The sequence below is a fragment of the Tachysurus fulvidraco genome, chromosome 7 (genome assembly GCF_022655615.1).
Source record: "Tachysurus fulvidraco isolate hzauxx_2018 chromosome 7, HZAU_PFXX_2.0, whole genome shotgun sequence".
Classification (NCBI taxonomy): Eukaryota; Metazoa; Chordata; class Actinopteri; order Siluriformes; family Bagridae; genus Tachysurus; species Tachysurus fulvidraco.
In genome coordinates this window covers 4,081,112-4,098,056 of record NC_062524.1, presented here as the reverse complement: position 1 = coordinate 4,098,056, position 16,945 = coordinate 4,081,112, and the positions used below count along the sequence as shown (strand labels likewise).

Sequence of the window (16,945 nt, the reverse complement as noted above, 5' to 3'; positions counted from 1 at the left end):
TGTGCCTGTGTTATTGTCCGAGTTCAGTATTATTTCATTGTTTCGCTGTACGAGGATTTCTAGATCAACCCAAATAGATTTGTTCTTTGTAAATGAACAAAATACATTTCTGTACCTGATTTGAGTCACACACGATTCTTTACACACGATTCATTTATTTTCCTTGGAGATTCTTTAAAAATGATCCGTACATTTACATGTGATTCTTTCACATGATTCATTTCTTTTGACTGCCTATCATATTAAATGGCTATCAAAAAAATGATTCATTTATTTGAATGTGATTCTTTACACTGGAGTCATTTATTTCCATGATTAATTTATTTTTAAATCAAGACTACTTTATTCTCAAATTGAATTCTTTAGAAATGATTCATTAAGTTACACATTTTGACTTAAATTACTTCCTCACAATTCATTTACTTTCACATAGGATTCTTTTCATGATTCATTTGTTTTCAAATGTACATTTTTACCATTTATTCTTTCAAAAAAACAAAACAAAACACGACTCTTATTTTTCCATACGATTTGTACAAATACTTCCATATGATGAGTCATTTAATTTATGAATGTAATTCCCTACATGATTCATCTATCACAAAATGTTCGAAAAAAGTATTCAATTATTTAGTTTTTATATATTGATATATTGTGATTTTTCTCAAATCCTCAATGATTTTTAAATATTCTTTTTTGGCACATGGAGCATTTTTTGTTATTTGTTTATTTCTATTTGATTATTATGATTTGTTACAATTTCAAATGTTTTATTAATTGTATTAATTTTTATATGAATTATTTCCAGACAGAATTAACACATTATCAGTATCACATGATTTCATTTTGGTGGGATTTTCTTAATAATAGTTCATAATAATTCTTTGTTCACAAATGATCACAAATTATTTAAACAATGTCTGGTGTATATCTGCGTTCACAGGTTTGTGGGATATCCTTCAAGTGTTGTTTAAGTTATAAGGTGTGAAAATACAAAGCTTTGATTCCAAGATTTGTGTTTTACCTCTGCGCTGTTTGGGATTGAGAGAAAGATACAGTAGGTAGTGAGTGTGGAGTAAAAGTAAGCATGACTGTGTGTGTGTGTGTGTGTGTGTGTGACTTTCTATACACCCCTGGGACTTGCTCTTTCCATTTCCATCAGCTACTATTTTCTGGGGGCGTGCAGTAATTTCATGGCTCGTTGAGAGCGAGCAAAACCTCACTGTTCACTTCCACTTCGCCTCAAGCCTTTTAATGAAGTTATTAATCCAGCAAACAGAAAACTCTCTCCTCTCTCTAACGCCGAGGTGCATAATTCACGCAGCTCGTCCGCAGCCGTGCCACACCAAACCGTGTAATGACAAATTTCTTGTTTTTTGTTTTTTACCCCGGAACTTAAGCGAGTGTGACCTGTAAGGTGGAAACAGGACCGAGTGTGTAGTTTCTCCGAGCGCTTTCACTGCCTTTGGAATTGCTGTACAATCACTGTAAACCTGGATGAAGGTAGATTAGACAAGTAAACATCACAGGATCTTGGACAACTGATTAGACACCAGATTTCTATCTGGTTTATTGAATTATTTGCATTGGACCAAGATTTTGTTTCTTCGTATGCAAGCAGTGATTAAGGGGCCCAAGCACTTTAGTAACAGATTCAGATTTCAATGTTGAATATGGTTTACAGTTTGGGACAGGTCTGGAGACGCTGCTGGCTAGGCTGGGGTTACAGAGAATCAGACCCACACTATTAAAACTGAAGCAATGCTTTACAAACACAAAACAATGACTGACCAAAGCAGGTGCAACAAGGCAGGTATATACAGGGCAGAACATCAGGATAAATGAGGAAGCCAGTGAAAAGGCAGGAAAACAGAACAACAGAAAATGCATGGCACAACACACATAGGAACAACAACACAGGACAAACAAAAACAGGCAAGGCTGAAACACCTAACAGCGCCCCCTCTGGCGGTCTGTCAGGGAAATGTCCCAGTAGCTCCTGACAACAACTGTCATTTTTTATAATGAGTATCATTGATCCAAAACGGGTGGAATCAGAGCACACACATCAAACAATGGAAATATTATAGTAACAACATCAATTAATGTAATTACTTATTAATAAATAAATAAACATGTATAATAATTAGAATAGTGGGTACGGTGGCTTAGTGGTTAGTACATTTGCCTCACTCCTCTAGGGTCGGGGGTTCGATTCCCGCCTCTGCCTTGTGTGTGTGGAGTTTGCATGTTCTCCCCGTGCTTCGGGGGTTTCCTCCGGGTACTCCGGTTTCCTCCCCCGGTCCAAAGACATGCATGGTAGGTTGATTGGCAAGTCTGGAAAATTGTCTGTAGTGTGTGAGTGTGTGAGTGAATGTGAGTGAGTGTGTGTGACCTGTGATGGGTTGGCACTCCGTCCAGGGTGTATCCTGCCTCGATGCCCAATGACGAATGAGAGTACAGGCTCCCCGTGACCCGAGGTAGTTTGGATAAGTGGTAGAAAATGAATGAATGAATGAATGAATGAATGAATAATTAGAATAACTTTTATCTTCTATATCCATAATGATATATATATATATATATATATATATATATATATATATATATATATATATATATATATATATATATATATATATATATATATATATATAATTTAATAAGATTTTATAATTTAATAATAATAAAATATAAATAATAATACAATTATGAGGTTTAGGTTTTGTTTTGTAAAGATGCCTTTAATAATAAAATAAGAACCCACCCCACCGATATACAGCATTATATTACAGTCAGCTCACAGGAACGTAAACATTTTACAAATGACAAATTTGAAACGAATGTAAACGTCCAAGCAGCTTCCAAACTAAGCCCTTCCCTGAGATTCTTATGCAGGTCTAAATATTAAAAGCACAATAAAAGATTAAAGTTGCCACATGATTAACGGAGCTCATTTTTGTATGTTTTTTATAGCAGAAAGGTGTCTGAGATCATATTTTGCCAATTTATTTTTATCAAAGGAACTAAAATGAACTTCAAATACATCCCCCTGTCATCCCTTAGGCGAAAACGCACCTGGAAAAAACATATTACATGCGACTCATCACATTCCATTTCATGGCATAATTGCATCAGATATTATTTTCCGGGGTCTTCACGAACGGGAGAAGGTGAAGCTGGAAAGGTGGCAAGCCTCAAACGAACAGCACCGTGGAACTGAATGAGTCTGTTTTAATTTAGCTGCTCAAGCCAGGCAGCTCAGACACACAGAGGACATTCATTCCAGTACCGTGGCAAAGCTGGAGCATTTTCTTCCTAGCACATTGTTGTAGTCCCTCAAACTCATAATCACTGCAGTCATGTGGAAAATGCTGCAGTTACAGTAATGAGAAAAGTGTGAGTGACTCAGTAAATAGCTTACGTTCATATTAAGGAGACCATTCTTAGTACAAACCCTTTAAAATGCTCACACTGTTGTATGCTCTGTCACCCAGTTCAACATTTTTGATTTATTTACAAATCATTTATATGTAGCAGGATTTAATAATCATAATTTTCATGCATGCTGTAGGAGCAAAGATCAGTCTAATAGGTAATGCCACATATCATCAACTGTAATATACTGTATATTTAGTTATAATCGCAGTTTGCCTTGTTTGCCTCGCACCTCTGGAGTTGAAGGTTCGATTCCCATCTCCGTCCTGTGTGTGGATTTTGCATGTTCTCCCCGAGCGTTGGGGGTTTCGCCTAAGTTCTCGGATTTCCTCAGCGAGTCCAAAGTAATGCGCTGTAGGCTGATTGGTATCTCTAAATTATCTGTAGTGTGAGTGTGTGTGACTGTACCCTGTGATGAGTTGCTACCCTAAGTGCCCTGAGAAAGACTCCAGGTTCTCTGTGTACCCTGTTAAGGATAAGCGCTACAGAAAACGGATGGATGGTTCCAACAGCTCCAGCTTGATTTTATGTCCAAATTTCTGAACCATTTGTACATAAAAAAGAAAATCTCCCCCTGTGGTAAGTGAATCCTAGCCATTCACATTAGGAATGCTAATCCGTTTTAATTTACAATTGCAGTTATTGACTTTCTACCAATTCAGGAGCATACAGATACAAGTATAATTGCATGATACTTTTTAATTACACACGACCCGATTGCAAGTTGGCATGGTATTGTTTATGTTTTTATCTTGCTTCTGTCATGCTTAAGTGATAACACATAATAATTTCCATGCCCTCACCCTTAATTAATCCATCTCATCTTGTTTATCGTCTTTATTCCACATGCAGCTCTTCTCACACGCACAAGCAAACCAAGCACAAGAACACACAACAGCTCCCCAGGTAACAGACAACAAGCTGAGAACACTGGAAATGAGGCTTCATTACACTAAACAGGGAAATTTTAAAAAGTGTTTATAATTTAATCAACATATACAACATTTATTATTCTATCCTATATTCATATCATTTACCAATATTTCAATACAGTCACAACACAATGCACCTACAGTACTTGAATGTTTGAATGTTTGTTTAGAAGAAATGTCTCATAATTAATAAAGCACACTGGCTTCAATTCTCTCAACCCAAGATCCACATCTGTCCATAATCTCTTTGTGCTTTATGTAACTTTGTAGTTTAGTAAGGATTTTTTTTGTGCCATGTTGCTATTTAAAACCAAACGTTCTTGATTACTGACTACATTGATCACAGTGAAGTTTTAGTATTTTTGTGCTACTTCTCATCAATACTGTCATTTTTTTTATTATATAGCAGTGTCTAATCCTGTCCCTAAGAATTAGTAATACAATTATGCATGTAAATGAACTGATTTCTGATTAAAAATAATATAAAAAAAAACATCACCAGTAACAATCAGAGATTTTCATTCAAAACTCAAAGTTCTATTAATAAGCAAGCACTAAACCTTCCATCAGCTGAGGGGTTTGTTTTTGTTCTTCTTGCTTGTGTTGGCTTCTTTATTTTTTTAGATTCTTGCAATAATGACAATAATATAAAATAACCTATTTAAAGAAATCTAGCATACGATTGTGATTTTGTACGAGACTCCAAGAGACCATCTGTGAAACACTGTAAACGTGATAAAAACAAGCTCGACAGTAGATTCAGTTCAATTCAATTCGAATTTATTTGTATGGCAATTTTACAATGGACATCATCTCAAAGTAGCTTTACAGAACATAAACATAAAACAAAAGGTTGTTATAAAGAATAATATAAAGATTATTATAATACAAAATTCAAGATTAATGTTAGATATATTTGAATGTGTTTGTATTTATCCTAAATGAGCAAGTCTGAGGTGACTCAGGTGACTATGGGGAGGAAAAACTCCCTTAGATGGTAAAGGAAGAAACCTTGAGAGGAACCAGACTCAAAGGGGAACCTCATCCTCATATGGGTGATTATAAATATACAGTCAGATAAATGTTGTAGTGATGAGGAGGTTGTTTTCTATTTCTAGATGTCTCAGGATCCTAACAGAGTCGGCCTCATCTCAGTGGACATCTTCAAAATCTTATTATCTTATAAATTCCAAATATAAAAGGTCGAGGTTTGCATTCTTATCATCTGTAACTTTACACACACAGGAGCACAAATATAATTTAAATGTCTATGAATTTTTTGGTGTAAACCACCATGTTTTAAATGATTTACGAGTGATTTATTTTCATATCCAGGCGTGACGAATGATGCTCGTTGTTTTAATAAATTTTGTGCGTGCTTTGTGAATTGTACGTAGAATAGTAAAAAAATATGAATTTGTGAATTAGGAGATGAAATATTCTTCTTTTGTTTTAATGTAGAAATATTGGCCCCTGGCTCCTTGTACTGTGATTGGTTAATTCCTGCCAGTATGTTGTTCATATCCTGTTGTCTACAATTCATGCTTAAAACAAAATAAGTGAATTATGAAAGAATAAAAAGAGTATATATTGATTACATATTTATTTTTATATATATGAAATTTACTATTATTTATTTTTCATTTTCAAAAAAATTTGCTAATAGATTTCACTCGATTCTAATAGATCCCACTAGATTCTAATAGATCCCACTAGATTCTAATAGATCCCACTATTGTAAGCTGGGGGAGGGGCTCGGTTACGGTGCACCTGTCAACTCTCTACGGCACGCCGCGAGGCTCCAAACCTCAAGCGTGGAACAAAAAGCGCAACGCGTTTTCGTCTCCGCTGTCAGTCTGCAGACCACAGCTCAGCGAAGCGGCGCTGAGATTCAAACCGCTGCACTACAGGAGAAGAAGATATCAACTCGGGTTGCTTTCTTTTTTATTTTTGAAGCTTGTATGTGACTCGGAGAGTGTTTTTTTTAAGAGAGAAGTGAGATTATCTGGATTGAACAGCCATGTCCCGGAGGAAACAGAGTAACCCGCGTCAGTTCAAGCGTCTCAGCGCAGAAAACACAGGTCACTTCTTTATTTCTGCATCACTTATTTATCCCTTCTTCATCTCTATATCATCCTCATCTCTTTATACATGCACACACAGCTCTTTCTTTGCTTTAGATGTGTTTTTGGGGTGTGTGTATTACTTTTGGAAAAATCATAGACCAGCCTCAGGCAATGAAATTAACTTTCTAAGTTCAAAATATCCAAATTATTATTTTGAAAATGTTTTTTTTTATCCTTTGTTTTTTTTTTCCTGAAAAACTTTATACACTACTTCAAAACGTGTTTTAATGCAAAGTTTTGCATCCAAAAATTATATGAGGAATAATAATAATAATAATAATAATAATAATAATAATAATAATAATTCAACCGATTTTAAATAGTTATTTGGAATTAGTAAGTAATTGAAAAGTTAAAAAAATGTTTGATGTAAAATTACAATTTGTAATTTTGTTCATCTGCCAACTAAAATATACTTTGTATAATTTTTTATCTAAAATTATTCATTAATAATAAAAAAAACGTTTTGAATGTAAATGTTGCACTCAGAAGGTATAAAAGTAGCATCACTGGGGTTTCAGTCAATATGACATCTTTTTTATCTTTAGTATTTATATTTATGCATTTAATTTATGCCCAATGGTTTACTGTACTTATTCTTTATATTATTATGTACTAATGTAAAATACCTACTTATTTTCAGTATGTGAAAATAAGATAGTATCGGACATATTCCATAATACATTGGCATAATCGTTACATTAGGAATATAATCAAGATAATTTGCATAAGTTCATTCTTCTGCAGTTTGTTTGTTTGTTTTGTAAACACAATACTAATGGTCATAATTTACTAAACCATGTGGCGACTCTTCGGGAGTCAGCTCCATCACTGATATTACAAAGGACAAAAAGGTCATTATGTAGTTCTTGTTTTTTCTTTTTCTTTTTTAAATCTCCCTCCAACATATTGCCCCGTTATCTAAACCCCAGCGATTGCTCCACTATTTTCATATTTTGCCTATTCCATTCTCTATAACGTCCCTCTGGTGCACAGATAAAGAGCGTGTGTTGAAAGAGCTCCATTAATTTGCCCTGATGACTGCAGTGATAAGGGGAGATAATGGACTTGATAAAGCTTGTATGTGTGTGTGTGTGTGTGTGTGTGTGTGTGTGTGTGTGTGTGTGTGTGTGTGTGTGTGAGAGAGAGAGAGAGAGAGAGAGAGAGAGAGAGAGAGAGAGATTGTGTGTGTGGGAGCAGAGATATCATCACACACGATTATTGCCATTAAAATTCCAGCTCAGCAATCTGCGTCGCACTGATAATCCTCTCTGGACGATAAGACAAAGAAAATCTTCTCCCTTTATTAGTCTTCTGGATATTCTGATAGTATAGTGATAAATTTTGTATTTCTCCTGACCCTTCTTTTTTTAGAGAAAGAAAGAGATCTCACTTTTTTTTTTCTTCTTTTCCTCCATCTCACCCTCTCATGAACTGATAGGGTCATCTTTTCTGCTTTACTCCTGCCTCCACCACCCTTAACCCTCCCAGCAGTGGGGTTTTATTGTAATAAGAGTTAGATCTGAAAGGGAGATACTGCGGTAGGAGCATATTATCATCCGTTATCGGTTCTTCTTCAGTCCATTGAGCCGAACCAGCTGTTATTCCCCCCCCTTATCACCCTGTTCATGACCGGTGGGGCAGTAAATTTGCCCCCTTTGGAGGGATAAATCTATGACAGAGGATTAAAACTGTGTGTGATGAGAGGGAATGCATCGCAACGTCTTCCTGAAAGAAAGAGTAGATGAGAATCTCTGCCCTTTTTCATGTCCCTGCTGATGAGGTACAGGAAACAAAAAAAAAAAAAAAAAAACCAGAAAGCAAGAATGTAGTGTTTGAGATTTTATCATGGATTGTTATGGATTATGGTTCAATACTGTGCAAGAAGTAAATACATAAAATTAACTGCGGGTTTAATGGTATAGAAACTTTGCTGTAGTGTGCTGACTAACATTATAGGAAGACAAAACTATTCAAAAATATATTAAATTAACAAGATTTAAATTTCTTCTGTCTTAATTTGTGCAATTTCTTTTCACAATCTTACTTAAAAAATTATTTATATATTTTACTATTCAATTTCCATATTTATTTACCAAATATATATATATTACATGATAAATAGATTCTGATGATCCATCTCCATTCTCTATTCTGGTTGACCAGAAGGTGTTGATTCGTTTTCTGTAACATCATCAGTTCAGCTCCAATATTTCATTCTCTTCTTTTGAAACATAACTCATTATATAGCAATGAAAACGTAACACCTTTTATAATAACTACATCCCTGTAGCAACCTTACACACAACTGTAAATGAATTTTTAAAAAGTCTCGTCCTTTTGAAAGAATAAAAATTGAAAATGGCAAATTGTTGTGTTATACATTAAGAGGAATAGAGATCTTGAATTGTTGTAGGACTGGAATTACGTTCAGGTTGGTAACAGTAACTCTGCTTCATCACATCAGTTGATTCTTTTCCTCTAACAGGAAAACTTCAGTCCTGGATGTCTCAGATAAAGACTTTTCTTCTGTGAGAAATTTGTAACTCACTCACGAAACGTATATTAACGACTGAACAGTTAAATACATCAGCTTAACACAGTTAAATCCTTAAAGGTTCTGTGTAAACGGTTTCTCGGTTCATGATCATTTGAATCTTTCAGTATAAATAGCAAAGGAATGAACAATTTTGAATAAAATCTAAGCATTACAGATTGACATTAAATACTTTAAATCTCTGTCATTCTTAGAATTTTTGATTTAGATTTTAAAGTGCTATAAAGCAAGCAAAGACTGTTAAATTTTTCCTGATCTGAATTTTATGTACATGAGACTTAATCAGGCAAAAATTTCCTGTGAACTGTGACGCCCCGGGGTCAGGCTTCCAACAGAGAGACAAATGACAGAGTCAGTGGTGTTAGAAACAGAAAAGCAAAGAACTAGGTTAAAAATTAACATTAATTAAAATGAAAAACACCAAGTAATCCACCAGTGAAGAAAGATTTCAGAAAATACTTTAGAAAAATTGTTATATAATCAGCACAAAGTGAGGTACATTTTGAAATGATTCACAATGGAGAAAGTTTCATTTTGGAACAGATGTCGTATCTGATGACTTATCTGAAAATTTCATATCTGATATTTTGATGAAACCACTACAGAGTTGAAGAAACGATGACATTTTGTTGTGAATCAAAGACTATTCGCTTACCAAGTCAAAGAACAAGAAGAAAAGTGTAAACTTTGTGTTTTGTTTGTGCCTCAGTCAAAACTCCAAACATTTCACCTCCTGAAAGTAAACACCCAGAGGTTTAGCACAGCAGCGCTAACACGCATTTTCTGAGGTAAAAGTTATTCATACAGTGCATTCTTTTGTTATAGTTCATAGTATGGTGATATTTGGTGCACAGTTTATCTAAGACATTGTCCTGATTTGTGTTTTGGAAGAAGAAGCAGCCTTTAATTTTGTTACATAAACATTACAGAACAAAAAAATTCTTTCTTTCTTCACATATCCCAACATTGGAGGTTGGGGTCAGTGTGCAGGGTCAGCAGGGTTAAGGGCCTTGTTCAGGGGCCCAACAGTGGCAGCTTGAACCCTGATTTTCAATTCAGCAACCCAGAGCCTTGACCACATGACCTACCACTACCTCTGAGTTACAGTATGTTTTGACATTTTTTGAAGTATTGTTCAGAGGAAAACAAAAGCATTTTGAAGAATCTCATTGTTTTTCGATTCCTAGTAGACGGATGTCTTTACACTGCTATCAAAGATGGATGTTTCCTCAGGAAATATCGCTGAATATTGCGGTTTATCGTCTAACCGATTCTCGCCTACAGTTCATCACAACACCCCTCCCTTCTCTCTCTTTATTTGTGAATCTTTTCTGTCACTTCGCTGACATACGGCTGTCAGAATATGATAAGTTTCTTTCATTATTATATCCTTTTCCGAGACGTCAAGGTTTGTCAGCTCATCTTTATTCTGTTTTTTTTTTTTTTCAAAGCCATTTTGATTATCTTCATCTGCCAACTGTCAACGCTCTGTCTCTGTGAGATCGGCGTAATATAAAGCGGGGTTATTGTGTGCCAGCTTTCTCAGCAGCATCTGTTCAGCACTAATGAGCTATGAAGTGCTGTGGCTCGCTGGCCTAGCAAGCAGGAAGGAGACAGAGACGAGAGCGTAAGAAGCCAACTGTTTCTCTGAGCTTTTATACACGTTCCAGCATCGTTTTTTATTTTACCAGTCATAAATGAGATGTTTATCAGAGTTAGGAAGTGTAAGACACGGGATTGAACTTTAACACTAAAACACTTTAAATTCAAGATTGAATTCAACAACAGTTAGTTCCAGTCCCCTAATTTGAGTTACAATAGTGTTTCCATGTGTGATTACAGTGTGTGTGTGTGTGTGTGTGTGTGTGTGTGTGTGTGTGTGTGTGTGTGTGTGTGTGTGTGTGTGTGTGTAAGAACCTCGTCACCAGACATGGCAAACAATACACTTTTAGAGTGCATTACACACTTCCTCAAAAATATCAACACAACATCCTTTTGAGAGGAGATTGGAATTTTTCAAAATGGTTTCCTATACATTCGCGTCGAGACGTGTCGTGTGATGTCATCACAATGTGCATTCAGCCAAGTCCATCTTCTGTTTATGTGTGTGGAAAATGAGCACAGCTCTCATAGAAAGTCACTACAGATATGTCTCACTGATAGGAGATAAAAAGAAGAATCCTGTGCTAGTGATGTCACAGATTCGGGTACATTTATGCAAAAGCCAAATTTTATTTTTTTTCAAATACGTCAGATTCAAAAGGTTGAAGGGAAGCTAGTTTCACCGGATAATGGGAACATACAGTTCAGTGTGAGCTAGTTATTAATTCGGTGTGGTTTCTTCTGGATTTTTTTATTCACTGAGCAAAAGCAAACAAATACGTTTGACCATACTGTGATGTCATAATGTCACAACATTACTGCTTTTTATTATTTATTCAAATATAAAAATAGCGGATCAGCGTTAGACATGCAGTGATTAGTTCTCGACTGATACCTGCAGCCGAACCACTGCCATGTTAATATTGAATATAATTGATCCCCTGCTCCATAGTGGTTCTGTTCCACATTAAGAACCAACTCTATTATCTATTTCTAAATTTTTTATTCCTTTGATTCTGGTTGATCAGAAAGTGTTGATTATACTCTATGTCTTTATTTTTTTTTATCCCAGCATTTCTGTGAGTTGTGTGTACTGCATAAATGCATTTGTGCAGATACATTAGGACTTCTATTGCGAAAATGTGAATGGAGGACGCTCCTGGATTTAAAAACCAAAAAAAAATACAGCACAATTTCTTGGTAACCCAAAGGGAGAAGAGCGAGGAAATGACGACGTTCATAACGTTACAGTAAACGAATAAGATTCAAAAAGAAATCCTCTGTATTGTTGATTATTTTTCTATAACACCATACAGTGTTGTGTGTAATTCCTTAAACGATACTAACAGTTGTATGTTTTAGAAAGTTCAGTTGAAACTTAATTGGAGACAAATTTTCATAGAAGTGCAATAAAAGAAAAAACCCTGGAATGTTTTTAGCTGTTTCGTGTCCTGGTCTCTTGCGCATGACCTCCTGATACGTTACATCAATTAAGGAGAAGAAAAAGAAGATCAGATTCTATTTACTTGTTAAATCACCAATACTCAGCTTGATCAAGTGATCTGTGATGTCCAGATGTTTATCGCTCACATCGTGGCCTTCATAGAGTCATAGTTCCAAAAGAATCTCGGAACAATGTATTGGATTAACATCGCTCAACACATGTTAAGGGGAAAAAATAGAAGAAAGGATGTTTATTGTGTTTATTGGACAGCCCTTAATCACTATCAGCGATGTTCAGCTCGAAGACGTTTATCACTCACTCCATCATCACTACGGGAAGCTCGAAGCTGATGGATTATCAGGGCTTTTGAAGAAACAATGATGCAATCGTTCAGTCTGGGTTACATGCTAAAAGACCTGGCTTTCACTCTCCCATGTCTCTGAAGGTGCTGGGCGAAGCATGGATTTTTAAATCGAAGCCTTTTCACGCTCTTCAGAAGCTCATCAGGGTCACAATGATGAGGATGATGAGCTAGAAGGGAAAAAAAACAAGTTAAAGTCTATATATTTTCACTTACTTTTATTTGAAGCTAATCCAAAGTTGTGTAACACAGATGAAGCCTTGGCTAATTTTTCTTTTTAGCTAATTAAGCATTCAAGTTAGCTTAGTACAAATCTGTTAAGATAGTCTTGTTCTTCTTGTTCTTTTTCTGAATGTCCAAACAGAAATCAGACAGGCTACAAACTCCTTTTGATTTTGCTGGATTGTTTAAGCTGCTTAGCATGTGAGCTAGTTAGCAAGTCAGGTTTAAGCTAGCTAGATTGTAAGCAACTATGACTCTGTATATATTGCCTATAAATGTCAGGTGATTTAGCTAAAAAACTTATGTTAAGCAACATGAATAGAGGTGGTTAGCAAGCCAGGATTATGCTAGCTTTAGATAAGCTAGCAAGCACCTATTACTCTGTGTACAATGACTCAAAAACGGCAGATGATTTAGCTAAAGAACTTTACATGTAACTTTATAATTTAACAATGTTTAGTTGCTTAGCAATAGGAAGTTGGCAAGCTAGGTTTTAGGCATTTTAGCTAGTTAGCAAGCTGCTCTGATTCTGTGCACAGTCTGATATAGACGTTTCAAGACCAGTTTAAAGTTGTTGTTGTTTTTTTTTTTTATGAATACGGTTTTACCAGAAGTTCAGTGATGTAAGGAGGCCAGTGCTGAGAGATTTATTATCCTCAGGCAGTGCAGTCAACATGAAGTCAAAGCAAATTTCAAGACAAATAACTCTGATCATTAAAAAGTAGCTAGCTGTAAGTTAGCAAAGATAGCAGATTTTCTCTGTAATCGTATCACTAGAGAGAGAAGGATTAGTGAACCCAGAGATCGCTGATGAGGAGTATCACATCTCTCACACTATACAAGCATCATCTGCGAAGATTCGAAAAGTTTTTGAACAACTTCCGACAACTTACTTAGAAACATACATTTTAACCCTTTTATCAGTAAACAACACTAGTTCTGTTAACTGACTTATGGAACCATTTCAGTCATCAGTGTAAACAAATGAGTAATGTTCTATCTGTGAGTCCGATCTAAAACGAGTCAGGACTCAGGCCTGTTGTCTTTCAGTGTGAGATGTGTTTTTCCCTCTGTTGATAATCTTACACTGAATTTTAGTGTTGAAGTTCAAATTTGACCTGATTATAGACAAGAATTCAGAGAATCTCAGACAACAAAAATGGGTTTGATATAAACATTTACTTTAAAGATATAAACATTTGTGAGGACCCCCCCTCCCCTCCTCAACTCTTACACGCACACACACAATCGTCTACACACACTCATTCACTAGTCCCAATCCACAGATGCTATACAAGTTAGCTGGTTAGCTGTCTACATACTGGGCTAACTACTTTTTGTGTAGCTAGCATATACAATATTGCTAACCCATTTCTTTAACCTAATAACAGACACCTGTTATTATTTTATAATTTTACACAGGACATGAATTAAACCACTATGATGTATAGAAGGCTATTTTATTCCTGTGGTGATACTTATACATTTATCAGATAAATCATAGAATCAGTGAAAAATCATGAAGAAAATGAAACATTATCCTATTATTATACCTCAGTAGAAGCATCTCTATCTCTCTCTCTCTCTCTCTCTCTCTCTCTCTCTCTCTCTCTCTCTCTCTCTCTCTCTCTCTCTCTCTCTCTCTCTCTGTGTGTGTGTGTGTTAGCGAGATCTAGGCATCATGCCACAGAAGCTGTGGCGTCCACTTCCTGTGCCAAAGAGCCCCGGTGTGTGATTGATGCAGTGTGTGTTTGTGTCTACAGGGAAGCGTATGGAGTCCAGATTTCTCTTGCGCACACACACACACACACACACACACACACACACACACACACACACACACACACACACACACACACACACACACACACACAGTGTAGAATTCACACTGACAGAAAATCACCAGGTTTTACTTTTACCTCAGAATTTACCTCACAAATTAATGACTCTCACAGTTCATTAGTGTAAGAGTTGAGTGTTTAAAAAAATTATCATCTCCTGTTAATTTCTGCTAAAAATGCTAAACAATGTATTATCTAGACATAGTCAAGCCTTTAGAGATTAGAAACAGCTGTGAGCAGCTTAGCCTCAGTGAGATTAGACAGAAAGCTTGTTCGCTAACAAGCCATTGAACTATTCAACAAGTGTTTTCATTTGAATGTGTTTATTTCTAAATGTGGAAAAAAAATCTTGTTTATTTTATTTTGGAATCCGGTTCACTTAGTGTAGTTAGCTTAAGAGAAAACTGGAAGTAAACAGCAAATGTGACCTGTTATTTTTCTCTCTCTTTGTCCTGCAGAAGTGTTTGAGGATGGACAAACAAAACTGGAAGACAGAGAGTGTGAAGAGAAAGAGATCCTGAAAGACGTGGAAGCGACTGTTGACCAAGAAACGCAGTTCCCTTTAGATCCTGAGAAGGTTCATGTTAAAAACGAGGACGAGTGCAGCTCAGGTGAGGCAGCCAATATGTAATCGGTGTCTCAAGAGAACACAAAACCATAAGCAAACCACAGTGTGTTTTATTCCTCCTTTACTGCAGCAGTTTTTACCTTTATAAACGGTTTTATTTATTAAAGAACGACTCATAGATTTTTTAGGTTTTATGTGTTATACACATTTTCTGGCAGCTAGAATCAGTCACCTCCTTAACCTTCATTCACCTCAAATATACTAATGATAGTTTAGTTTGAGGCTCATGTGACCAAGATATTACTATAGAAACCGTAACATACTGACAGCTCTTAAATCAAAAGATACAAAGGATTACTCACTCTCTCTCACCGTTCTATCACATTATCCGATACAAAGGATTATTTCTTTTTATTTTATTTATTTATTTTTGAAATGTTATTATTGTAGGTTGAGGTTAAAAACAAGCAAGATGAAGAATTTCAGGCTGCAACAATCACAAAAAAGTGCGTTTAACAATCAACATCATCACAAATACGGTGGTTAGGGCGAACGTCCCTGAGAAGACAAGATCAAATGTAACTTTGCAGAGGATTTGTGAGTGTTTTATACTGTTATATTATTAACGTGAAAGTTTTTTTATTCAAAGGGTGTTCTTTATTTATTTATTTATTTTTTGCAAATCAAAAAAAGGTGATCAAAGCAAATCTACATCTATAAAACTAAAAAAAATAAATAAATTCAGTTATATTTGTATTGCGCTTAACAACAGATATTGTCACAAATCCTCTTTACAGAAAGATTCAAATTTTGAATAAATGTTATACAATAAAATTCCAACCAGGTAGATGACGAATTTGAGCGATGCCTGGATTAAAAATCTTTATATCATTTTAATTCAAACATTTAATTAAATGTTAAAGGTGTCTCTGTCTGCCAGTTATGAGATTTGACCTCACAACCTTCTGGATCTGAAGCAGTGATGGATCTGAACTTTCTCCACTCACTAACAATCCCAGTTTCTGCTCCGAGTAAACATTCAAACAGTGAGTGTTTGTTGTTTGCCCTCCGAGAAAATCATCAGCCCTTTGAACTGAAATTCATATTTTTCTTTCCTCGATCCACAGAAGCGTTCATAATTTTTTAACTCTATGTGTTGCGTTTAAATTCTCTCTCAGCAGACGATGGATCTGCTCTTTGAAACGCCTCTGCGCTTCCTCTTAAAAGTTTGGCATGTGGAAATTGCAGTGCGTACACCTGTCTCGCCTCTCAGCGAGGAATATTCAAAAGAGCCAGCAATCTTCTGCTTTTTTTTTGTCTGGAATTGGCGGAAAGACGTGTACGTCGGTGCCTCTTTGTTCTTTCTGAAAGGAATCCAGGCGGCGAGCTCGTTCCAGTCTGCACGCAGATCGTCATTTACTTCACCGTGAGCTGCTTCTCTTTTCAGGCTGCTGTGCGGGTTTAGTTTATATTTCGTGGTAAACAAGAATGAAGAGGTGAGCGCTCTAAAACAAAAATGAATATTTATTATCCGGAGATGAGAATATTCATGTGAAGCAGCCGTGTGCCAATGTATAATTACACATCATGAGAATTACCATGTTTTGTGAAATTTTGGAATTTGGAGGTTTTTTTTTTTGTTTTTTTTTGACCACAAAGCAAACTTTTCTTTCTAAATTTCACTTTGGTCTCACAGCATGAACCTAATGATGGGATTTGATGAACACCTTAAAGTCAACACTCCTGATTCTATCTACACAGACAGTCTCTTCAAGCCTCTTTCTCTCTCAAGGAACTATTTCCCCTGGGTCCTAGTAACCTCCAGGTTAAGGTGATCCTGGGTTGTGTAGTTAG

General features: G+C 35.9%; 1 protein-coding gene across 1 annotated transcript in view; it reads left to right on the top strand.

Annotated features, from left to right (window-relative positions):
- The first annotated feature begins 6,220 nt into the window (after positions 1-6,220).
- The window catches only part of zfpm2b (zinc finger protein, FOG family member 2b), a 36,483-nt gene continuing 25,758 nt past the window's right edge, over positions 6,221-16,945 (top strand). The window contains exons 1-2 of the mRNA XM_027177852.2: positions 6,221-6,451; positions 14,982-15,134. Coding sequence (XP_027033653.2) covers positions 6,391-6,451; positions 14,982-15,134 — 214 coding nt within the window. The 5' untranslated portion in view covers positions 6,221-6,390. The remainder of the gene's footprint in view (positions 6,452-14,981; positions 15,135-16,945) is intronic.